The sequence below is a fragment of the Strigops habroptila genome, chromosome 5, assembly GCF_004027225.2.
Source record: "Strigops habroptila isolate Jane chromosome 5, bStrHab1.2.pri, whole genome shotgun sequence".
NCBI classification, from domain to species: domain Eukaryota; kingdom Metazoa; phylum Chordata; class Aves; order Psittaciformes; family Psittacidae; genus Strigops; species Strigops habroptila.
This window is the reverse complement of record NC_044281.2, coordinates 31,346,022-31,370,384: the sequence shown is the minus strand read 5'-3', so window position 1 is coordinate 31,370,384 and position 24,363 is coordinate 31,346,022. Positions and strand designations below refer to the sequence as shown.

General features: G+C 39.8%; 2 protein-coding genes and 1 long non-coding RNA gene across 21 annotated transcripts in view; 1 reads left to right on the top strand and 2 right to left on the bottom strand.

Moving 5' to 3' along the window:
• The window catches only part of GLUD1 (glutamate dehydrogenase 1), a 32,673-nt gene extending 23,749 nt beyond the window's left edge, over positions 1-8,924 (bottom strand). Inside the window, exon 1 of the mRNA XM_030488774.1 lies at positions 8,255-8,924. Within this exon, the coding sequence (XP_030344634.1) occupies positions 8,255-8,681 (427 nt within the window). The 5' untranslated portion in view covers positions 8,682-8,924. The remainder of the gene's footprint in view (positions 1-8,254) is intronic.
• On the bottom strand, positions 1,962-6,474 carry LOC116915269. The gene is made up of 3 exons (XR_004389922.1): positions 5,955-6,474; positions 3,701-4,322; positions 1,962-3,480 (listed from the first exon to the last, which is right to left on the bottom strand). It is a non-coding gene; the product is annotated as an uncharacterized LOC116915269 (long non-coding RNA).
• Positions 8,925-9,011: 87 nt separating the features above from the next.
• Positions 9,012-24,363, top strand: part of SHLD2 (shieldin complex subunit 2) — a 36,021-nt gene continuing 20,669 nt past the window's right edge. For 3 of the 19 annotated variants that reach the window (XR_003991722.1, XR_003991723.1, XR_003991724.1), the window contains exons 1-2: positions 18,069-19,116; positions 23,135-23,199. The gene's annotated coding sequence lies outside the window, so the exon portion shown is untranslated. Of the gene's footprint in view, positions 9,596-11,200; positions 11,352-11,483; positions 11,558-13,214; positions 13,293-18,068; positions 19,117-23,134; positions 23,200-24,363 lie in introns of those variants that run through there. The other 16 variants (XM_030488755.1, XM_030488756.1, XM_030488754.1 and 13 more) reach the window with 12 other exon arrangements.

Below are 24,363 nucleotides of genomic sequence, written 5' to 3'. Positions count from 1 at the left end.
AGCCATATTAATCTCCCGATTAGCAACACTGGATTCTGCAGTGGCTCTGCGGGTTAACAGCTTGCCTGACCCTGTCCAAAGGCTGACATTATATCCAGAGTCACAAGCTTCAGTAGAGATGCACATCTTGTTCAAAGTATTCAGCAAAATCCCCAAAATCCATAAATCAGCTCCAGTATTTATTGCAGTGCCTTAGTTCCTTAATGTTTTAACTCTGGATTATGTATAAAATTTTCATTTACATGAAATTTAGGAAGTGAACAAGTGAGACTGTAATTAAACTACTATCAAACTCCACATAATCTCTGATACCTAACACAGCAGGAACAGATCTTCCAAGCAATCCTTAGGCTTTCAGCACAAGTACATTTTTCTAAATCCAGGAAAAAAAAGTAAAAAAAAAAATAAATCCAGCCTTCCCTAGAAGAAAAGTGCTTAGCCTTATTTAACCATTTGGAAATTGTGGTAAACAGCACAATGACAAATTTGTAATTATTGATAACAAAGAAATTCCAGACAAACCTAACAAAGCCAGATGAGTAATTCAGTGCTGGAAAAGATGATCGCTGTACACCAACCGGCAACAAGAACTACTTATTCCTAAATTCAATTCACTAACTGACATGAGAGGAGATAAAAATATTTCTCTCTTCCCACACAGCATTAGCCAGCTATAACCTGGGGCAGGAAAGATTCTCCTATGAACATATCGCCTGTTTGGATTTAACCAAAAGTATCTATTCAGTGACCATAAGGTAGTCAGCCAGACAGAATAATTCAATATACCACTTCCTGAATACTTTTAATAAGCTATACTTATATTTGAAATATACTTAAACATATACACATGTTTATTTTATTCCATGCAGAGAAAACCCAATAATATTATCTCTTAAAAAAATCAAGTGCAGTGCATTAGTAAGATCTTGTGTTTTAAATGCAAATATGGGGAATTCAGTATTACCACTAGGTATATTACCTGAATGTATGCATTTAGATTATGCCTATGAAGTAGAGTCTCACTTGTAGAACTACTTCAACCCTACCTCAAGGATTAGGTTGCTCATTAAACTAGACTCAACACTGTAGTAACAAGGACTGATACAGACAGATGCAGTAACACTATTTCCACATAGATATTAATACCAAGTGCATGGGTGTGTGCAGAGGGCGGAAATAACACATGAGCTGGCCCTGGCTAGTCCAAATACCATAGGAGCCACAAAACAATAAGCCAAAGCCACCACAGTGCTGACATGAAGCAGCAAATTCCATGCTCTTTCTAAGAGTTTATTTCCTAACAAGATGAAGCTGTTGAAATTCATGCAACAAAGAATACCTGCTAGGATGACCCAGGGAACAGGAGGGAGATTATCACGCAAGAGATTCCCCTCCTCACCCCTTCCAACATGTGTTTATCCAGAAAGCCCAACGCTGAGAGAGGTATGATATCTCTATAAATAGACAAGGAGCCAACAGTAGCAAGGGAAAACAACTACAGAAGATCAAGGACAAAGCTGGCTAGTGCATAAACGGTATGAGCTGATTATATGAGAAAGCTGAGACTGAAAAGCTTCATAGCTAGAAGAGCAAGGAATAGCCTCCTACAAGACTATCAGAGGTAAAACCACAAAACTGATACCGTTCACTGAGAACTGTAACTAGTTTATTAAAGGACAGCAAAACAAAGGACACCCATTCCTTGTCCTCCCTTTTTTTTTTTAAGTTTGCAATTTAAATATATAACCACTGTTGAACTAGTTGTAAAGTTAAGTAAGCTACAGGAAGAGGACAGAAACCTATGAAAATAAGGCACTCGTATAAGCTTTAGCTAGCAACTGTTATCACAGTTAAGCTAACTATCTTTTTTTCCCTGTAAAACTCATTCCTTTGAAGTTTGATCAGTTTCCATGGTTTATTTCAGGTTACAGATGGTCTATGTTATAGTTCCATCTGTTGCATGGTCCCTAGGGTACATTTCCATGTCTTATCCTTGAAGATCCCTAGGCTAAAGACATGACCTCAGAGCTTTCATCCATGCATGACTTAAAAAAGCAAAACCACCAGTACAACCCCAGGATGAAGAGAGCTCTGCTGAAGTCAAGATATCTTACAGCACTACTTCTTACTTTCCCCACTTACAAAAGGGAATAAACAACGTCACAACAGCCAAGGCAGCACATGGGGTTGTCCTGGTCCAACTCTTGCATGTATATGTATACTAGCTTAGACAAGACAATGTGTACAACAGAGGCTATCTGATGACTGGGCACCAAGATTAGCATCAGCCTTAGACCTCTGCAATTGGAAAACTGCAGCAAGGGTAACATGAATAAATGTCACCTTATGCAGTAAGAAACTCATTAACATAAACTCATAAGTCAAATGAGCAGGATAGATCCTGACAGGCAGAAGAAAAGCAGTCAAAACCAGAACATAAATCTTGTAGTGTAGAATAACCAGCCAAGGCAGCACCACACAGGAAATAAGATTAGTTCACCTCCAAATCAACTAGTAAATACAGTTAAGAATCATCTGTCTTTACATACAGATAGAAAACTTCAAAGTAGCACATAGCAAAGTTTTTCAAAATTCCTATTTAAGTGAAAGTTAGACTAAATCTAGTCTGGAACTAAAGATGGTTTTAAAAAGCCTTGCTGAACTGAGGAAGCAGCTGAGACTTGATTAAGGCAGTTTGGGTGAACATAAACAAAAGGTTAGGCTGTTTCCCAGCTCTGCTTCATTTGCTTTCATTGGCAACAGACCTGTTGGACAGTTGGTTAACATGAAAAGGCTTTAAAGAAAATTTAAACCCATTTAATGGCTTTATCCCCACAGTAGATGCTGCCTAACAAACATGGAATCATTTCCATACTACTAAGCAGGTAGAAGCTCAATAAGCTTTTTCTATTTTCTGAAACTGTCCTATTAATGAAAACAGCTGTCAGCAGCCACACGAAAAAGCAGCTTAAGCAGTTTCACGCCTTTCATAGAACCTGATAAAATAATGAATCTTTGTAAATAATTTTAAGTAGGGATCGTCAGAGTACTTTTCAACAGTCATCTGTATTCAGCCATCTCATTTCCTGTTCCCTATTTGGTATGTTTTAGTTCTTTAGGCAGCTGCCAGTGCAGTGAACAAGAGCAGCTGTGGTTTCCTGTTAGTGCTGGCCACTAGCACGCAAGTCACCGCATAAGCAAAGGAAAGAGTGATCTGACCCACCAGCATTACTTCAGCTACCATGCTGCATCAGCCCAGTTGTATAAATACCAAGTTTTGATCGTAAGCAACTTGAGTCTCAACACACAAAGAAAACTACTTATCTCCATGTTCTCAATGGGATGAGGAAGCATCTAACTAAATTTTCATTTCCAGCAAACAGTTAAATTGCAGAAAACAAAAACCTGGACTTGTGTGCTGGACATACTGCGAGGGCTACCACTTAAATGGGTATATACATGACCATTCTGTAAAGATTCCTAAAGCACAGAAGAGAAGCACACCGAAAGAAAAAGAATCACCACCTTCTGGAATGGCAAAGTTTTGCAACCCCCAAAGTAGGAAATTAAGGATTAATTTCTACAGCAATGGAATAGGTAAGCACCACAAAATGCAACAAGAAATACTATTTCTGGATTCTCTCAATGAGGTGGAAAAACCCCACAAGTTATAAACTGAAAAGAAAGCATGTTTCAGTACCTAGTGCCAGTTCTCCTGAAAAGCACTTCTCTTGACTCAATGAAGAATCACCTGCACTACTGTGTAGTGACAACTGTGTCCAACAAAATCAAGTTGACTTGTGTTTCTACACCTGTTTTGGGGGGAGAGAGGAGAGTAGGATAAGCCATTAAATAACTTCCTATTTTTATAAACTATGCTTTAGATTGCTAGGACTAGGGTATTAAGAGCATGGAGCTTCTTGAATAGAAATATGACAGTCATGTTCCTCACCAAGATGTATTTTACCTACACAGAAAATGTAAGACTGATCTTAAATTTGCCCTCACCCAGCCCGACCCATGTGGTCTGCCATTCCATTTCTGTATTATGCCACAGCCATTCATCCACTCAGAAGCCTTATTTTCAAAGCAGATCCCTTCTGGCATTCATTCTGCTGACTTATTTCTACTTGCGGGCAAGAGAGAAGCCAGCAGAGAAGGAGGTACAGAAGGACTACTAGTAGAGGAAATAGATAGCAGCAGGCATCATTGACATGCACATGTGAGTGTTTAACTCATTTCATAAAGATCAATCTTGCTTTAAGAAGTTTAGCACTTTCCAGATTTGGGCTGGACTACTGAGCAGGGGTTGAGGTTTCATCCTAGAAGAGAATGAGCAGGCAAAGAAACTGAGGATGACATCTGTGACAGAAGGAACATAATCTAACTGCTACAGTATTAAGCTACAGCCACTTAGTAGAAACAGAAGGTCTGCTTAAGTGGAGATGATTCAAATGTTTTTAGTCTCTGTTTCCTCAAGTAATTCAGCTGTCTACACGTTTACAGCATTTTAATATTTTTTTAATCCAATTTACAGTACAAATTCTTAATTAGTTCACAGTTAAATCTGTAAATGATCTTACAAACAAAAAGATATACAGAAGTAACTTACCGTTGCTAATGAGGTATTTTGGTATGGATGTACAAAAAGAAATGGGGAACCAAATTAAAGGAAGATCATAGAATCATAGAATAGTTAGGGTTGGAAAGGACCTTAAGATCATCTAGTTCCAACCCCCCTGCCATGGGCAGGGACACGTCACACTGAACCATGTCACCCAAGACTCTGTCCAACCTGGCCTTGAACACTGCCAGGGATGGAGCATTCACAGCTTCCTTGGGCAACCCATTCCAGTGCCTCACCACCCTCACAGTAAAGAACTTCTTCCTTATATCTAACCTAAACTTCCCCTGTTTAAGTTTGAACCCATTAGCCCTTGTCCTAATACTAGAGTCCCTGATGAAGAGTCCCTCTCCAGCATCCCTGTAGGCCCCCTTCAGATACTGGAAGGCTGCTATGAGGTCTCCAGCAGCCTTCTCTTCTCCAGGCTGAACAGCCCCAACTTTCTCAGCCTGTCTTCATACGGGAGGTGCTCCAGCCCCCTTATCATCCTGTGGCTCTCCTCTGGACTTGCTCCAACAGCTCCATGTCCTTTTTATATTGAGGACACCAGAACTGTACACAGTGCTCTAAGTGAGGTCTCACAAGAGCAGAGTAGAGGGGCAGGATCACTCCTTCGAGCCTCGGTTACAGATCACAGGCGGCTGCAAGACACAGGTCAGCAGCAGAGCACTATCATGGTCCTCTCACCACCAGCTCTGGTCTTCCCCAGCACTTGCTGGAAGTCCTGGCTAGACCACTTTGCTATGAGACAGTCTGCTTTAGGCTGATACATCCGCTCAGAGGGGGTGCCATGCTACCATGGGAGATATAGCCTTTAAGGCCTAAAAACATTTGTTTTCCTGCATTCCACACTTGAATCTTAAAGCACACTGATCATTTGCCTAATCTGCATAAAGCACAGTATTTAATATTCTCTAAACAGGATCTCTTATTCTTCAGCTTATGTAAAACTCAAAAACTACAAGAGATGAGCTTTTAAAGTACAACGCTTAAAAAATGACAGAGGTGACAAAGCATCCCTACTTCCTAGTGACTACCTAGCAGAAAATAAATGCTATCTCTCTCTTAGTATCAGATACACATCCTTAAAAAGAAAAAGTAGTATGGGGAACCTTATTTTATCAGACTTTCTTTTTCAGTAAGTGCAAAGTCAAAGTTCAGAATTCTGCATCTGAAAAGATCTGGAAGCTGTGTTTCTCCTACTGCTCTGCAAGCCTTCCAGATGCCAACTCATGTCTTCTTTAAAAAGGTGCCCTATGCCCTTGCTGTTTCTTGCTGGTGTGAATTACCTTCAGCAGACCCTGGGCTCCATAGTTTGTGGGACACCCACCTCACCAAGTTTTCCCACTTCATAATCATATGGCCTTTGAGTTGTATTTATCTAGGCTTTGCTGGGAGGGAAGACTGTTTTGTTTGGAGGTTTTTGGTGTTGTTTTTTAGGGGGGAGTGAGGTGGGTGTTCTTGGATTTTTTTCCCCTGTGGAATCTACTAGGATTCTAGTTTAAACATCACTTCTAGACAAAAGGTCAAGTTGCTGGTGTATTCCGGGTGGATCTAATATATTATAAATGCAGAAATATCTTTAACACTCCTGTTCTTTGCAATTTAAATGGAAATGTTCTAATTCCTCCCACCTTTTTGGCACAGCAGGTTTCAAGCAGTCCATCTACACTTGTCTCACGTCCCATTTAAATTTACTGCAAAGCCAGATCTGTCATCTGACAGTGAGAAAATCCCTATAGAGCATTAGAAGGTGAAAACCACTAATGATCACTACACTGAAAAGACTGGAAAGGAAATACCATTTGCAATTCCTTCCCTAAGCCCACCCGGAGTAGAGAGCAGCACAGGAAGAAAATGACACACTATTGAGACTTTATATCTTCTTTAGCTGTTACTTCAGACTGCCTTGAAATTTACAGTTATAACTTTCCAGAAATGCTTCAGTGCAGACAGACCTAACAGATGCTAATGAAAAATCAAGAAATTCTCCTGAGCATTTAGAAATGCAGGTATCAGAACAGAAGGTATCCAATCACCCAACTGGTGGGTTTTTTTCATGTACGGAGTCTTTTATAATTCTTTGTTGTGAAAACATTAATTCCTTCTGTTTTGAGCAATACTAATACGAAATATTAGACATTATCAGATATTAACTACTATCTTGTTACTTCAATTACTACTGAACTGTGTTTTGGTGTACAAGTGGGGATCTTACAAGAAACACAGGCTGCACAGAAAACGTTTTGCAAACAGCAGCAAAAAGTAACTTAACCTAAGCAGTGACAAAACAGCAGTATAACAACTCATCACTGTTTTAAAAGAGATTACAGCAATGGCAGAGAAACAGTAGGTCCACACACAGTAAGCATCAACCATACCTGTCTCCAGCCACAACTAAGTCTGATGCTGGTAACTCTTTTTCCAAGTAATCACCAGAGGTTGAGTTAGCCTCTTTTGGCTAAGAATTAAGCATGTACAGGACACTCACTACATACTTGATTTTTTAAAGTTAGGAAACATTAACAGGACAGCCTAATTGTGCTGCAAAGAAAATCCCCACGTCATATACACCAAACTGATAATCAAGAACACATTAACCTAAGAACACCTTTCCTACTCTAGTCTCCGAGACCTTCACTTGTAAGAAATTACAGATAAAACACTGTTTTCTGCAACCATCATTATTCTCTATAAAGCTGGTCTATGCTGAATAAAAAAGAAATATATTTGCAGACCATCAAAGCTCTAGTTTGAGACACAAACCTGAAACGGTCTCCAATACTTAACTGTCCACAAAGATCAGAGCTCCTGAATAAGTTATGGTAAAGGACATCTGTATTTGTTTTTCAAGGAAGTGACATCTATCCTGGACTAAAAGGGAGTTTGCATCTTCTGAGATCAGAGCTGGTGCCACATGAATTCAGCTCTACTCAGCTCCAGCAGGATTCACCCTCGCAGTCCCTTTGTACAACAGGCATGACGCTGGCCTCACCTATACCAAGTCAGCTTTCCCTGGAAGAATTACTTTTGTCTCTTCCTGTGTATCCAGCCAGTAACTGGGAAAACTTGTTTTTCTTTACTGACATTTTCTGTGTGAGCATTGGGCTTTCATGAACACAGCAAGAAGTGTGTTAAAGGATGGCTTCTCCAGCTCCGCCTCAAGAGTAGACACTTTAAGCATGGAGTTTCCATGTTTTCCGATAAACACTAGTGAGGTGTGAGTCACGCTGAGGAACTACGCGGGCTGCCCTCGCACCCTCCGCCTTGCCTGAGGCCACGCCAACGGTGTCTGCGGCAAAGGCCACACGACCAGCCGCTGGAAGACCTCCCACCTCGGATAACCGGGAGGTCACCCGTGCGCAGCCCTGGCAACAGACCGCTGAAGGGCTGCGTGGGGACCACTCTGCCCCTGCCTTCCCTTCACATACCGGATACTGCAGGCGATAGAGGGACGCTGCTGCCTGTCATCGCCGGAACGGCTGTTAACGGTCGCTGGCCGGGCGGGGAGCGAGGAACCAAGCGTCACCCCCGCCAGTACCCCAGGGCGAGGGAAGCGACTGCCGGGCAGAGGCGCTGCGAGCCTCCGCGGGCTCGGGCACCGGGGGGGTGAGGGGATAGGAGTCTCACCTCCCTTGCAGGGGGTGCGGTGCTGGCTGTGCTGCGCCCGGTAGCCCTCGATCACCTCCCACTCGCCGTTGTCACGCTTGATGGGGAAGGAGACACTGAGCACATGGTTGCAGGGCTTGATGATGCGGAGAATGCCGCGGACGCGGTGGCGCCGGTCCTCCATGCTCTCGCGGGTGCGCAGCCCCTCCACCAGCTTGTCCTCCACGATGCTGGCGCCGCGGTCGAAGAACCCCTCCACCATCTTGAAGAAGTTTGGATCGTCTTCCTTCTTCGCCGCCTCGCAGTAGTGCCGCCGCGGGCACCGGCCCCCGCCCCATGCCGCCACTGCCCCTCCAGCAGCCGCCACCGGCCCGCCCGGCTCCGCGCTCGCCAGCACCGCGCCGGCGGCCAGGCGGGACGCCAGCAGCTCCCCCAAGTAGCGGTACATGGCGGCAGCCACCGGCGCTTCCGCTACGCGCGCAGCGGTAAGGAGCGGGACGAGGGCGGCAGGTCCCGGCACGGCGCCGCTGCCACCACAGGCTCGGGGCGCCGCCGCCTTCGCCTTTAAACGGCCTCGGGGCGGGGGTGGGCAGCGGGGGACACGGGAGGTCCGGGGAGGAGGGGGCAGGAACACGGCGCGCTTCCCACTGCGCCTGCGCAGCGCCCCGCCCCGCCCCGCCCCCGGCGGGATTCGCGGAGGGGGAGAGGGCGCGGCCCGCGGGAGTCTCGCTATGGACGGGCTGGGCAGGCGGGGGTGTGGCGAGCATGCGCACTGGGCTCCACCTACGCAGCCGCCAGGGCCCGCGGGGCGTGAGCGGAAGAGGGCGCGGGCGCGCCCGGCCGTTCCCCCGCAGGCCGCGGTAGGTCGGCGGCGGCAAAGGGCGGGCAAGGCGGGCAGTGGCGGGCGGCTCCGCCCCGCCCCGCCCCGCCCCGCTGCTTCCCTGCCGGATCCCTTCCCCTTCCTATTGCAGAGCTCGACTGGGGTCCGTGTGTGCTCGCGCTTCGCGCCTCCCGCGCGTGGCTGCGGCCCGTGTTTCTGCGCGAGTGGCTGGGCCGTGCCGTGCCGTGCCGTGCCGTGGCTCCGCCGGCCCTCGCTGGCGAGGTGCTGCGCGTCTTGTGCTGTGCTAGGAGAGAGCCGCTGCTGGTGAAGAGCGTGGGGCAAGTAGTCTGCGCTAAGGCACCAGTGTGAGCTTCTGGCTGGCTTCCAGCGCCTTCCGCCCTGCTCTGCTCCGCTCCGCTCCGAACAGGGACGCGGCAGTGCCCTGGGCGAGGGAGGCCTGGCCTGGACTGGCCTGGCTGTCGCGTGCTGCCCTTTAGCTGAGTAAAACTGTACGGCTTCTCTTCGGGCAGGTACAAATACAAGTAAGGGTACTTCCAGACAGTTGCAGTGTACAAAATTCTGAGGGAAAGTATGGTTTGCGTGAAGGCCCCTTTTGAGAAGAGCCTGTTAGGAAAACCCAGCTTATCCACACGTGTTTAGGTGGCTGCCCTGTCAAGAGGGAATAGAAGCTTCAAGTCAAGCTGCTAACACTCCTGCTTTGTCGGCTGAGGTTATATTGACAGTATATTGCCTTTTGCTGGGTCTTGGGCCACTAAAGGTGGTTGGGGTTTATGTAGCTTAGACTTTTGAGTACATCTTACTGCTTTAAGATCTGCTTTCAGAACATGGGAAATAGTGTGTGGCAGTATTTTTCCCAGGTTCATTTCCGAAGAAGTAGCCTTTCACTTTCTGTAGGATTTGGCTGCTAATTGGAAAATACAGGTTTGATTTTGGTTTGGTTTGGGTTGGCTTTTTTTTGTTTTTGGGCATGTTGGAGGTGAATGTCCTTAGGGCAGGAATAACCAAGAAGTTGCTTTATCTCTGTGGGAATCTAACTACTCTGGCCATCCAAGGCCTGTGCTGCAAAGCTTTGGGGAAAGTAAACTTTTATGTGTATTTGTCAGCAGGAGGCTTAGCCACACACTCTTTTAATATACACAAACTTTTCAGGCAACCGATACTCAAATTTTATCTTGATTTAATGTTGTTTCTATTCTAATAAGTTGTCATAAGGACCACTAATAAAGTTGCCTTTTATCTGTAATGAGGATGGTTTATAACTGTGGTCTAGAGAACAAAGATCCTTGATAGTATATGATATGGAAACAAAAGCAAGAAAAGAGCATGTTCTTAGGACTGTTTGTTATTTGGGTGTTCCCACTGGGCTTTAGAAGCAACCTTACTGACCTGTTTTTCTGTCCTTATTGTAGGTGGTTCATAGGTAACTTCCATTGTGTAAATTTTCAGTTCACAGAATTGCAGAGTTTTCAGTGCTTGTATCAGCTTTGAGCTGCTTTTTAATTTGTTGTCTGCAGGTTTCCATTAGCTAAAACTAAAGTTCTGTACAAGTTCTTCACTTTTTTAAATATGTAGGAAAGGAGGTGGTGAAAGGTACTGTGGCAAATAGTCCTTATCAGCTAATTATTTTCATGTTGTTCTGTAGGTTAGAACACTATTTCACAGACAAAAGTTGACTGAAAAATACAATTAACCAGTTTGCTCAAGTGTATAGACTTACAACAAAATAAGACAAATGTGATTAGCTCCTATCCTGCTTTCATTTTACTCAGTTATCAGCTGCTTGCAGTGTCAGGCTATGATTGCAGTACATATTTGGAATGTATTTGAGGCCAAGTATGGGACATGACAGTGTGAGACCAAAGTGGATCTTTCCATGGGTTCAGTCACACAGATGTCTTTGGAGCTATGGCAGCACCATAGCTGGCCTCTTTTCTAAACAAGACTGGATTTCAGTCCAGTTCAGTATTCTTGGATAGTTTCAGGAAACTATCCTACAATATGTCTGCAAAATGCTAAGAATAACTAAATCGGTATGTTTAATTTCTTAGTCTTTAAATATTATGAAAGAAAACTAGGCATTTTTGTTTGCACGTTTTAATGAATGAAATCATGTGTACCATTTACAGACACTTTACCAGCCTCGGCAGGTCTCTACAGTACTTTTGTTTGCTTCAAATCCCTTCTGGAGGTAAGGATAACCAATGCTGCCTGAGGGTGTTCAAGAAGAGTAAGAACAGGAGTCACATACCCCGTTCCAATATTCTTATATAGTAGATGGTGAGCAGTTAAAGCAAAATCTGTTTGTCAGAGGAAATAAAAATTTGCATGCTTTAGAATGAGTTCTAGCAGATATGAAAGTGGCAATTACAATAATAAAAGGTTAACTGTGTCTTGTTTGTTCTTGCATAGCAGGTGGGGTGCCATCAGAAGAGTCGTATTTGAGTAGCATCAGTAAAAGAAAAAAATCTTGGATGGATTCAAAGGTAACTTTTTGTCGTCTTCACAACCAGAAGTTTCACTAACTTTGTTAGTTTCATATTGAATGTTGGTTGTAGACCTGCGTCTGAAGAGAGAGATACATAGAGAAAACTTAATACCTGTGTGGTAGGAACTATGTGATTCATGGACTTTGCAACAAGGTCATATTCACATACATGATAGGTGCAAGTTTTTATTCAAAATCTGTGAAGTATAGGCAAGGGAGACAAACAAGTTGATTAATTTTCTAACCTTCTTCTAAATCATCTTTTTATAATTTTTACAGGTTATTTTTACAATAAATAAGAACAGTAATAAACACTGTGTTGTGCCTTCCTGAAGCAATCTACATTTTTTAAATTATCAATTTCATAGCAAGTGGAGTCAGATTTATTATGTGTTGAATTTTAAAGTTTTATTGGAAAAAAATGTGATCTAAGGCAGGAATCCAGTACTGTGCTTCAATCCATTATATTATTTGGAGTATTAGCTATTTGAGAATGTGTAGGTGACCAGGATAATCTTTTTCCTGTGTCTAACATTGTTAATAGTGGTGCCATAAGTGACAAATATATTTTTATTGAAGTTAAAAAGTCAGGGTCAGTTTAGCTAAAATGTACCTAGGATGTACTGGTACTGGATTGTCTCAGAAGCTAGGCTAGCTATCCCAGTAGGAAATTAGGGGTCCTCACAGAACTTTGAATAACTCTGCCCCTTGTCTGGCTAAGCCCCTTCAAGTCCCGGGTAATTCTGGAATTATCTCCAGAGACTTCAGAGTCTGAATATATATTAGACAACATACTCAGAAGGAAAGTTGATCCACACAGTGGGCAAAGAACTAATTCCTTTCTGTGGTAAACAAGCTTTCTTCTGGGAACAAAAGTGGTTTTTGAAATACTCTGCAAATGGAATTACATTTGTTTCAGCAAGCTTCATTTTAAGCTGTTAGCCATGTCACATGAAGCATTTGGCAGTTGTTACCCTTTGCTTAAAGAATTGATTGAGATAATGTCCAAATATTGGTAACACTTGCATATGAAGACTTTTTTTTTTTCCTAGTCATTCCAGAAATAATGTGGAAAGTTGTAAAACTGAGGTTCCAGCCCAGTGCGAGAATTTTGAATATTATACAAGTTGAAACAAATTTTTGTTCCCCTTTGAATTGCTGATATGAGCAACTATGTTTCTGTTCCTCATTTCACCAGAAGTTGCAAGAAAATGCTTATTTTTCTTGGACTTCAGTGGTATGCTGTATAGCTAGAAGTATCTTGGTAGCGTAACTAAGTACGTCAGAGCTGGGGCCATTGTCTCATCCCAAACTGTTGTTGAAGAACTGCTCAGTCTGTGAGTTAACAGATCTGTGTATGGTTGAGTAATAGTTACTGGGAGAATGGGAGGGTATGAATCTGTCGGGAATGCTAGCTAATGTGGCTCTACTCATACTCCTCTTGGTTGAAATCCCATGCGTGTTCCTGTTAAATAGAGGGTATGCAGCAAGTATGTAGGACTTCACAGTAGTCCTCCTGCATTGGAGCTGCCTGCTACAAAATAGCCATCTGCTGATCATTAGTTTGAGAGATTCTCAAGTTTTATGGATTGTATTTTCAGCTTCACAATGCTTTAAAGTAAAACTTCATGTATCATGTATTATTTTTGGCATAGGATGTGAAAGTAGAGATGGCTGTTTCTGTACCTGTGTGAAGATACTGTACCAGTATTCAGTCCTCAGAATAATGGGAGGTAATGTTGATAAAGCTTGTGTTCTTTCAAATAGGTATATTTTTATAAAATAAATATACTATAACCTGAAGAATCTAAGGAATGATTAACGTGATCCAAGCTTAATTTTAATTTCAAATTTGTGAATTAGTTAGTATACTCCAAATGTCACATTTTTTGCATATATTCTTCCCTTTTTATGCCAAGACAGTACATGATAAAACAGGAATGAAATGAGAAGTGTGCCACAGTTGTCTAGCTTCAGTGTTGCTAGAGGGCTGGCTCTATAAGATGCAACACATGAATTAGGTGAATCCCAGAAGATTTCTTTAATTCATGACCTGTCTATGTAAACACTTTTACAAAATGAACACTTGCCTAGAAATCTTCATTTCAGTCATCTCTTTACAACCAATTAGAGACGAAAGCTGATGAACAGGTGCTTCACTGGCAACATAAGGTATTAATACTTAAATCAGTTGGTTTGGAGACTAAGGAGAAGCCAGCTAAAAATTCTGGTAAAAACCTATGAGTCCTTTAATTGAGATTTCTTTCATTTATATGTATCTTCAGCTGTGTTCAGCCATTACAGAGCTGGAGAGCAGACTAGCAAGTTCCGTTTTTTTGCTCCCTTTGCTTTAATACAAAAGAATCTGAATTTGGTATTTTTTCCAGGCAGGCTGCAGAAGTTAGGTTTGCACGTGCTGCAAATCTGAGATGTGCTTTCTGTAATACTGCAGATTTGGAGGAGAGGTATTTAGATTATTTCCTGTTGAGATAAAGTCTTTATTATTAGTGAGATGCTTTGGTACCTGTGGTCTGATTATTTAGCATTATTTTGCATTAAATTTAGGTGTGTTCATGATAGCTAAATTTGAGTATAAGCTGCTAACATCTTGTTCACATGCAGAGTAACTTTTTTGCTTGTCTATAGCACTGCAAAAGCAGGGAGTGAAACTCGTAAAAGTAAAAAAAAAAAAGTAAAGTAAGAGGTTGGTAGGTTTAACCTAGTAATGATTTTCTTTAGGAAATGCTAGTCTAAAGCGGGAGTGTTGTTTTTTCACTTGAGGCATTATTGCAAAACAAAAATCAGTAGCTGAGCAAATTAATATTTAAATTTATTATTTAAACAATCATGGTTTTTTACCTTTCCAGAACTTTTGCAACAAGATATGATTCTTATTTTACAATTCTGGCAATAGAATTCTTAGGCTGTTTTCCAGAATGTAGTTTTGACAGGGGTGCCTAATTCTTTCAGTGAAAAGTGGAAAAAAAAACAAAAAACAAACAACCTTCAGTGAGTGGACTCAACAAGTGTTAGAAGGCAGTTTTCCTGAGCTTTTAAAATGTTAACAATTCTGCTGGAGAAATCATAAAATATTGAATAAATTCTGATAACTACCTCATGAGTAAATATAGTTTTCATTGCCATGATAAGTATTGGTGCTTATGTTTATCAGCTTTTAAGACCTTCTATCTCCGTCTGTTTATATTGGTGCTGTGCATGATGACTGATGTTGCCAACTGTTTACTTCAGGTCTGTGACAGAACAGATATAAAAAGCTCGTCATGTATACAGGAGACAATGTCCTCATCTCTTATTCAGACAGTCTATAGATACACAAAAATTTTTTGTGTCATGTTTTGGTACTGTTACTCTAATATATTGCTAATAAGCATTGTCAGATAATATCACTAAGAAATATAAAATATGCTTTTTATAACACTTATTTCCCATAATGCTACTTCTGGCTTTCAGATGGCTAGGACAAAAGGTAACTTTCTCTGGAGCCTGCAGATCTGATCTGAAACTTACTGAAGTCAGTAACAAATTAATCTGTTTTCAGTGACCTTTCGGTCAACATGGCTTTTGCCGGTCAATGTGAAGGCTGTTCCTTTCTCATTTCCTTTATCAGTGAGAATCTGTTAAAGCAGCTGTTTTGCATCTTTGTGGAATGATCTTTAGCTTTTTCTCGTTTTTAACGCATTTCTAGTTTAAAAGACAAAAGAGGGAATGATACAGTTACCAAACCCAGTATATTTGAGATTCTTATCTAACTGTTAAATGTGTTGAAATTAGCTGATGAAAAAGCTAATGGGAAAGCTGACAGGTATACAAGCATAAAAACCTTCACTGGTGCACTGTGAGCATGTGAGCTGTGTTGCCTTAAATAGATTATCAATGAAAGCACTTTAGTCAGTTTATTTTGTGGATATTACACGTTTTTTTAAAGAATTGCTGTCTATTTTAGTCAACACAACAAACAAGAGATAGTAGAGAGTATGATTTGCCAGGAGTGTACTGAGTATTTTTTGAAAGTAATATTTACAATTGAAATTGTTGGGTTTTTGCAACTCGTGATGGCCTGGCTGTCTGGCTGAAAATTATACCCGAGATCTTAACAGCCTGGAATCACAGCATCAGAGACTGCAAACCAGTTTTTTCTTGCTTTAATACTTAACTGACAGTCAGGAGTTGTTGACATAAACACAGTGTGTATTGTTTAAATAACAAACATTAAAGCTGTTAGGAACCAGAGAATACTACTCTTCTGCAGTACTTTTGTTTGCTTTTCTGTTAACAAAATCACCTTTATCACTTTGGCAGACTGGTTATGGAAATCCATATTGTTAAAATATGTTTGAATGCTTAATCCTTTGTGAAGGATGTTGGTGGAGAATTAAGAATTGCTTGTTATGTTTGTTGGTATTAAAAATTGGTGGTGTTCATCAGGAAAGTCCAGGAGTATGTTGGCTGGTATTTGAAAAAAAAAAAAAAAAAGCGGGGGGGGGGAGGGAAGTGGTTATGGTTGATGCTAAATGTGTGTATGTGATACCTTAGTCATCTTTCACGAGCATCAAGATTGTTCATGGTGCCCACTGGGTGTAGATATCCAGTGCAAAAAATCACTGTTATAGCTCAACCCAGAGAAATCTAGAATGAGCTATAACAAGGTCAGAATGTGAAATACTTGTTTTAATTAAACTGTCACATCTTGAGCACATTTGAACAATTTTTGAAAACACCATATTAAAAAAAAAGTTAGATTTTTCCACTCTTTGGTCTGTTTTCTAGTTAAATGGCTTGGTTTATCAATAATGCCCTTCTATGGAAATTCTGGGGTTCATTAATCATGTTATATATGGTGTCTAGGCCTATATGGCAATCATGTTTAATGTATAGCCATGCAGTGCCAGGGATAAGTGACAGCTTATGAAGTTGTGGCAAAACCTGTGGCAAAACCTGTGTGCACAAAATCTGTGTATCTTGGAATGTCTTCTGGAGGCATTGTTGCTGTCATTGTTGCTTGTTGCTGGTGTGGGAGCAGTGGATGCCTTAAGGAGCAAGCGTGGGATGGTCTTAGTGGTGTCCAGAGATGTGAGGAGTGTCCAAAGGATAGTGGCAGTTGACATGAGAACAGTTTGCAGTTGCTGTCATAAACCTGCAGCACTGCCATAGAATTTGCCTTAGTTAAACATTTCTTTTAATTAACAAGCTGAAGATTTTGTGCTGTTTAAGGTTTTATTGATTATTATTTATTGTCTAATCTTGTCAACGCTGGCAAGATAAAATAGAACAGATAAATAAGACATTATCTCTTCTGTTTTTTTCCTTTGAAAGTCAGTAGGTTGACTTATTTTGAAATCCTGGTAAGGTAGAGTCTCTGCACATCATTAACAGATTTTCAGATTTCAGGAGGAGTATTATATTGCTGTCATTTGACTGAGTTAAAATAGTCCTGGAATTTGTAAAAGCTTATCTTGATTTCTTTTGTTTTGTCTTATCAGTTTTTCAGATAAGCTGGTGTTTGTCTGTAATTTAGTAAAGGGAAATTAACTGGCTGTCTAAATAATGTATGCTTTTAGATTGTACCATTATCATTACAGATCAACTTTCTTGAACAGAGTGTATGCTATGTGTTCATCTCAGGTTTGTAGCCTACATGAGCATTGTGGTAGTTTATAAATAAATGTTACACTGGGCTATATAAGCAGAAGTTGAGATTCTTCCTTATGTAGCAAATGCCTCATGAAGGTAATAAGGGAGAAGAAAGGAAAAAGAAGCCAGTCTCCTTCATTGTTCTGTTCCTCCTGCATACTTTATGCCTTACTTACCTACTGCAACCCATACCTGTAGTGCAAGTCCATTAGTGTTATTTAGTTCTAGGTGAAATTTATTCTTGTTAACAAAAAGAAAAAAGGTATCTTATCTGGCAAAACATTGTATTCTCAGCACCTTTTTTTCTCCCAGAGTGTATGGGTCTTAAAGTTACATCAGAATATAGCACTTAAAATTTAAGTCCTTTAAAATTTAATGTGATTCTCAATGTTTTGAAAATTAAGGCTTAGCTGTGTGGGTACGTTCTGCGCAATACGTAAGGTAAGAGAAAACCTCTTTCAAATAGTGTATGATGCTTAAGAACTAAACAAAAAAGTAATACTGGGTGCCCTGTGTAAATACCAACTTTGATTATTTTATGCTGGCCTAAGTAAGCACCTGAGACCTCAAGTAAAGAATAAAAGCTTTTGAGGACAATAGATCTTATATTGCAGGAAGAAGAGTTGAGATGAAAAGGATAGTTTTGTGACTTACTACAAAGTATTACACACTGGGGAATGATAATGCAGTTTTAAGGTATGAGTATAAAAGATTCACACAGAGTTCTCCACTTGTTTCCGCTTACTGTGTGAGCCAAAGTGACTTAATCTTTCCTAGCCTCAGTTCTGATAAGAAAAACAGATGGTAATTTATTCCCTACTTCTTAAAGATCGACAAAGTACATTATCGTTTGGAACTGAGGTGGTTATGCAAACTTTTATGGTCCTCAAATCTGAATGAATATAGGTCAGAAATTACAGTATTTATTCTTAATGAGAAACTCAAGGAATTTTTCAAGAAATAGAGAAATAGTATTAGATTGTAATGTAAGTTATAAGTAAAATATTTCATGTCTTGAATGTTTATCCTTTATCAGATTTAATATTTTAAATTTACTCAGCTTTTTCCATGTTAGGAACAGAAACAGCAAGCTCTAACGGAACTACAGTTGATTCGTTTTACATTGAAGATAATGAAAAATAAAGTTATGTAGTATTTTCCAGGTTCTGTTGGATTAAAAGAATCCATAGAAATTAAAATGAGTATTAGAGAAACCCACAGAAGTTCTCTTGAAATAACAAATATTTGTATCTGCATCCATACGCTACTTCAATGCGCCAGTGTGGATAAAAGGAGTGATTGTCAAATGCATTACATGTGTGTTTTTCAAGCAGAGATTAAATTATTTCCACACTATGTCCTTAATAGGTCTGGGGAAAAAAAAAAAAATCTTTCAGCAAGTCTTCATCCAGCAAATTTGATAATGACAGGTGAAGAGAAGGTAATATAACTTGACCTATGACTATATTGGTGATAAAAATTTCTAAAATGCAAAGTAAGGTGAAATTAGTCAGCAAAGGAAGTGGATGCTTAGATTGGCATGAGTTCTTTGGGAATGTGCCAGTGTAGATATGGTTGTGCCTTTTTGCTGAGAATGTCAGATCAGCTTCTTTAACATAGTGTAATTTCTTGGACTTTGTTCACACTTGTTTTTTTCTATTTTGTTTTCCCATCCTAGATCATAAGAGAATATAAAATCTGGAGATCACATGGGCCAAGGTGACTTCTATCAGATCTGTAACTGCATGGACTGCTTGTTGTAATTGATCTTTTGGGAGCACAGATACTGCAGTTTAGTTATTCCCCAGTCTTCCTGTGTAGAGCAATGTAACCCCAGTGGACAGAACTCTGTTCATGAGACTTTCATTCTTACAGTAGGAGAATCAGTTTTAAGTAAACTATGAGGTGAGCATTTCTTAAATCTTTAGTCTTTCCTCATTATATTGAAGATATATCGAATTATACTCAGAAGCAATTTATAGTTTTAGTTAAGTGAGGATCAGCTTCTGCATGAAGACAAATGGACAAATAGTTAAACCTCTTCGGTTTCCATCCTTAACTCTTCACACTTCAGGAGCTTTGAAAGTTACACGCCTTAAAATTTCATGGTTCCTTCAAGATTTTCTATTGTTGGTTTTGTCTGCATGGCTTGTTGCTAACATAGATCACCTAGAGTACCAGTATCTCTCTGAGGAAAGGGACTTTCTTCTAAGTGGGCTCATGGTGTATGTGAACATGTGAAGTATAAATATATTTTGCTGGACTTTCTCCCAGAGCACATGATGGAAGAGTTAGAGTGGGCAGAATGTTCCTGGGTGTTAAAATGGGTGAGAGGGAAATAAATTATCTTGAAATCTTTTCAGACTAGCTGTGAGTCAGGCAGATAGGGCTGGTCTCAACCACTTAGTGTAATACACTTAAAAAATGAGGACTGTGTAGTACCACGAGTAATAAAATCATTTGTAAAGGTTATGAATTAAAGACAACTGTGTGAAGGTACGCAGTAATAGCCATACTAGCGCGGTACAGAAAATAATTGAGGTATTGCCTCTAACATAAAAACAATGAAGAAAATTATTCATCTTTACTGAGAATATGCGTACAAGAAAATTTTGTCAGTGGTTATGCTGCTATGCACTGTGACTTACAAAAGTAGAGGGGGACCCAAGATGGCTTGTAACACCATACTTAGAGTTTTTTATTCTACTTGAGGTGCTTTCAGACAGCTGAATTACAGTGGAAAAGGGTAGATATATGTACAGGCCATGTAAATCAGTGTTTCAAGCATTTTATTCACAGATTTTATTAAATTGTGATTATTTTGTTTTTGTGGGTAGAAATTGATCTACAATCTTTGAAGTATATGTTTTTGAGTAATCTAAGTGCATTGCTGCCTTAAAGTCTGGGAGAAAAGTTAGTTCTCTGAAATAGCCATATTTGCATCTAAAAGGTACCTTTGGCTCAGTCAGCTGTGTTGATAGTTACTCAGTGTCACCTGTTCTCTGTTAAAGCTTAACCAGTTTGCTAAACTAACATCCATCTAAACCATTAAAATGTAAAGTCTTATATATTAAAAAGCTAATGCTAATTCCTTTATGTATTATATCTTACTTTTTTTGCTAGCTAAGTACTAAAGGACTTTAAAACTTTCTGTTTCCACAAGTTTTGCTGTAGTTTTTACTAACTTAAAATACTCTGAAATTTTATCTTGACTTTTCTGTGGTGATCTAGTAAATTAACAACTTTACTGCTTAGCCATAGTACCTGTGAAAGAACATTTACTTGGCTGACATTCATACAGTTCTATAAAGAAGTTGGTAGGTATGTTACTTCTGTAGCCATAATAAAGAGCAAGTGTGTGCAGTGAACCATCTGTGATCTTTGTAGTGCTATTCGCTATTGTACAGAGCCAGCTTGGCCCAAGTCTGAAGGTTATATTTCCTTAAGGGGGCTTTATCTCTGAAAAACCCCGTAAACCTCTCACCTTCTAGACAGAACAGCATATCGTTTGCAGTTGTTAAGGCTGAAGCATGTTCCTGGGGAGGAATAAGGGAGGAAGGGAGGGGTGTCTAGTTTGTGCAATAGGAAGATCTTAAAATAACCTTGAAACTTCTTTGCATTTTCAAGAACAGAAATACAAGAGATTTGGATATAAAAATCAGTACTGTCATGTAGTTAATGTCTGTCAAGAGTTTTATTTAGGATACAATGCTCATATCAGAAGCATGTGATGAACTTGCCTTTCGAGACTTTAGATTTACAGAAATGTGTGAAGCCAGGGTTCATCTTCCTGAGATACAGAAGTATTGCAGAGATCAGCTATTTGGTATATCAGGTCACCGGTTACTTCAAACCTCAGAAAAATACACTAATGATACCACATGGAGTACGTAGTTGCATACTACAGAAGTGGATAAAACGTGCAGAATGGGACTCAGGGAGGAGAATAGAAAAGGTCTTGTGCCATAGGTGTAATCCTGTCAAAAATTCCTTGCTGCTGTTGCTGCTTACAGGCAGGTTAAGTATTTGCTCTTCTGGAGAGATCCTGCATAAACAGTGAGGAGGTAAATGAACACCTGATTGAATCTAAAGAAGTCTTGTGGACTTGAAGGCCATCTGGCTGCTTCTGGAGCTGCCTGTGTATTTGCCAGTTTTGCACAGCCTTGGAGCACCTCTTGATCTAGTAATCACTTGTGCGTTCCTAGCATGACTTCCGTGAGTGGGTGGCTGTTAATGAAACAATACCCCACTTGCCTTAATTGTAAGAGGAAGCGTGGCTTCTGTTACAGTCTACTGCTAACATATTCGCTTATGGAGAGTGAAAGACATTTTGCGAACACTAGTATTTAGTGTTACTGATTTATCCCACACAAGTAAGCTTATGAATGATACCTTTTCAACACCCTGTCTCCCACAGTACAAAAGCACAAGCACAGTCTTACCTACAGCTGTTTTCCGAAACATTAATGATACCCCTTTTTCGTCTATGAACATACAGTTAGTATTTATTTTTTGCTATAAAACTTCATCTTTTTTGAATGAGGCTTTTGTAAAGGTGAGAAAGTAATAGTGATGGCTTTGTATTTCAAATATTTTTTTCTGCCATAGTGTGGAAAGTGTCTTTCCTAAGCCACTAAAGCAACTGCGATTGAGAGAGCAGCCTTTGATTATGGATGTCTTGTGTGCTATAACCAGTTAATCCCAGTAATGTATGCAACTGTTGTGGAAGATGGGTTCTGATAACTTTCATAATGATTTTATCCTAAATAATAATCCCTCCCACCCCTCTTTTTTTCTTTTTTTTTTTTCCTTTCACCCCCTGAAAAATGCACTGGATTTGTGCAGGAAGATGTGGTTGGTCAATATTATAGTACCTGTTGAGCTGTACCATAGAGTGATGTTCTGGCATTTGTGTTACTAAGTCAAGCTGAAAGGTATTTGCTGTTCTGGAAATAGATTTTACAGAAATCCATTCAATCAAAACCCAGTGAATTATTGCTCAGTTTAGAAAGTTCTATTTTCATGATTGTTCAAAAAAATTCAGTTTAAGAAAAGACTTTTGCTAGAAGAAAATAAATGTTGATGCTAACCTGATAACTTGGGCTTTTTTAATCTTCTGATCCTAATAAATCACATCTACAGGCTTTTCAATGGAAATAGGGCTATTATGATCATGTTTCTTTGACTAGTTGCCTCACTTTCCTCTTGGGTCCTGTATTGTTTTGTCAACCTCATTTTATCAGAAGATTTACATCCTAAAATAGATTTCCATTGGTAATGTTACCTGTGGTTAATTTTCTGCAGACTCAACCATTTTTCTTAAAAAAGCCATGATGATGTCATTCTAATACTGAGTTTTTTGAATATGCTGAAATACCTGGAAGAATGTCTTTCTTGCCACAAGATACAGCAGTTTAGTTGTTTAAATAGTTCTCAAAAACAAGGGTTTGGAGAATGAGTGTTTTTTAAAAAAAAAAAAACCATGCACAGCACTTTTGTCTATCTTTGAACTTTTACCTTTATCTTTCTTTCCTACTCAAAAGGTCACTGTTCCTCAGAACTTTTAACTTTTTGTTTGTAGCAGCCACTGTATATTCAGATGTTCTTAATTATGTGGTTTTATATATTGCAAAACAAAAATCAATAAATAGAATTTACTTAAAAGGAGATCTCACAAGGCGCAAAGGCACTGAGAAAAGGATTATGAAGTTAATCGCAAAAGCCTACTACCTTTACTTCAATTTTCAAACACAATGAAGACCATCTCAGTGGCTGAATTGAAAATGTGTCATCTGTGCTCATATTTTTGCATCATTTGGTTCTATAAAATAATCCTTTTGAAGAAAATGGCTGATGCAGCTGCTGAGTAGATGCTTCCATATGATCCAAGCTTGTTTTTACAGAAGAAATGTCTTTATTTCAGATCAAGGAAAAATTTTCCATTTAGAGCGCAACTTCAGAATCCACAGGCCTTCATCCTGCAGGCAAGTAGGTACACATTAAATGTTAACAGTGCTATTTGATTGCTTGCCTTAGTTGTTTATTTTAATAGTTATGAAGAACAACTTAGTGTTTCTGGCCTTTTATTCAGTATTTTGATTTAACTTCTGAAATGTGTCAGACTCTATGGAACTTCTCAAAACACAGATTTTGGTTTAAACTATTGATCTCCCTGCTTATGCTGCAGGAATATTTAGGAAGGTTTCTATTGCAATGCCTAAATCGTAGGTGTTTCATATTTGAAAGTGCTTTGTTACTGAAAGCCCTGCAGATAAAAAAAAATTTGGATACATGTTATTTCATGGCTACATGTTGCTGAATATAGCTTTTGTGTATTTGTAAACCACCTGTACCTGTCTTGAGGCCAACAGGTGTTGTTGTCCCCTGGTAATAGCAAGTGACAAGAACTAAATACTGAATGGATTAGTATTGCTGCTATTTAATGTACACAATAAGTACTAATAGAAATTACTTTATGGTCAATAATGGCCTACATTCAGATAGCATTTAGAGATAACTTTATACTAATGATTACAGGTACTGTTGTAGGCAAGTGAAAACTTGTGATTTTCATAAATTTAGGTATTGATTAGCAGGATTCTTGCTATACCACTGTGCCTGGCCAGTGACTGCTTCTGTGCACGGTGTTCCAGAGCCATTATTATGTGAGCTAAATAACAGTCTTGAAGTAAAATTACGTTTGGTTAAACAGGTCAGAGATAGGATTGCAGTCTTTGCGTGAAAGCTTGTATTAAAGTTTAGATAAAAGGTATTTGGTGATTGTTGCCATCACCAAACAAAAGATGAAAAGAGGACGACTTGTTACTACCTGTCTGTCCATTTCCCAGTTGCCCATATGTACATGTACTTTCTCCCACATGTGCATTCTCTTGATTTCTTGTTAGGTCCATTAGCCTAGTCTAAAGCAATTTACTTACATCTTGTTGAGCTGCCATTCACTTACAAGTATAATCTTTTAAGCCTGATAATATGATACATCCCTCACTCTTATGTAAAATATAAGATTGCTTTAGCTATGAGTTGCTTAGCTTGGTTTCTAGCAGGTTTTATTTTCCATTGAATTCCTCTTAATACTTATATTTTTAGACCAAGTTCTTACTGATTTGGTGAATAGGTCATGTTGCTGGCACC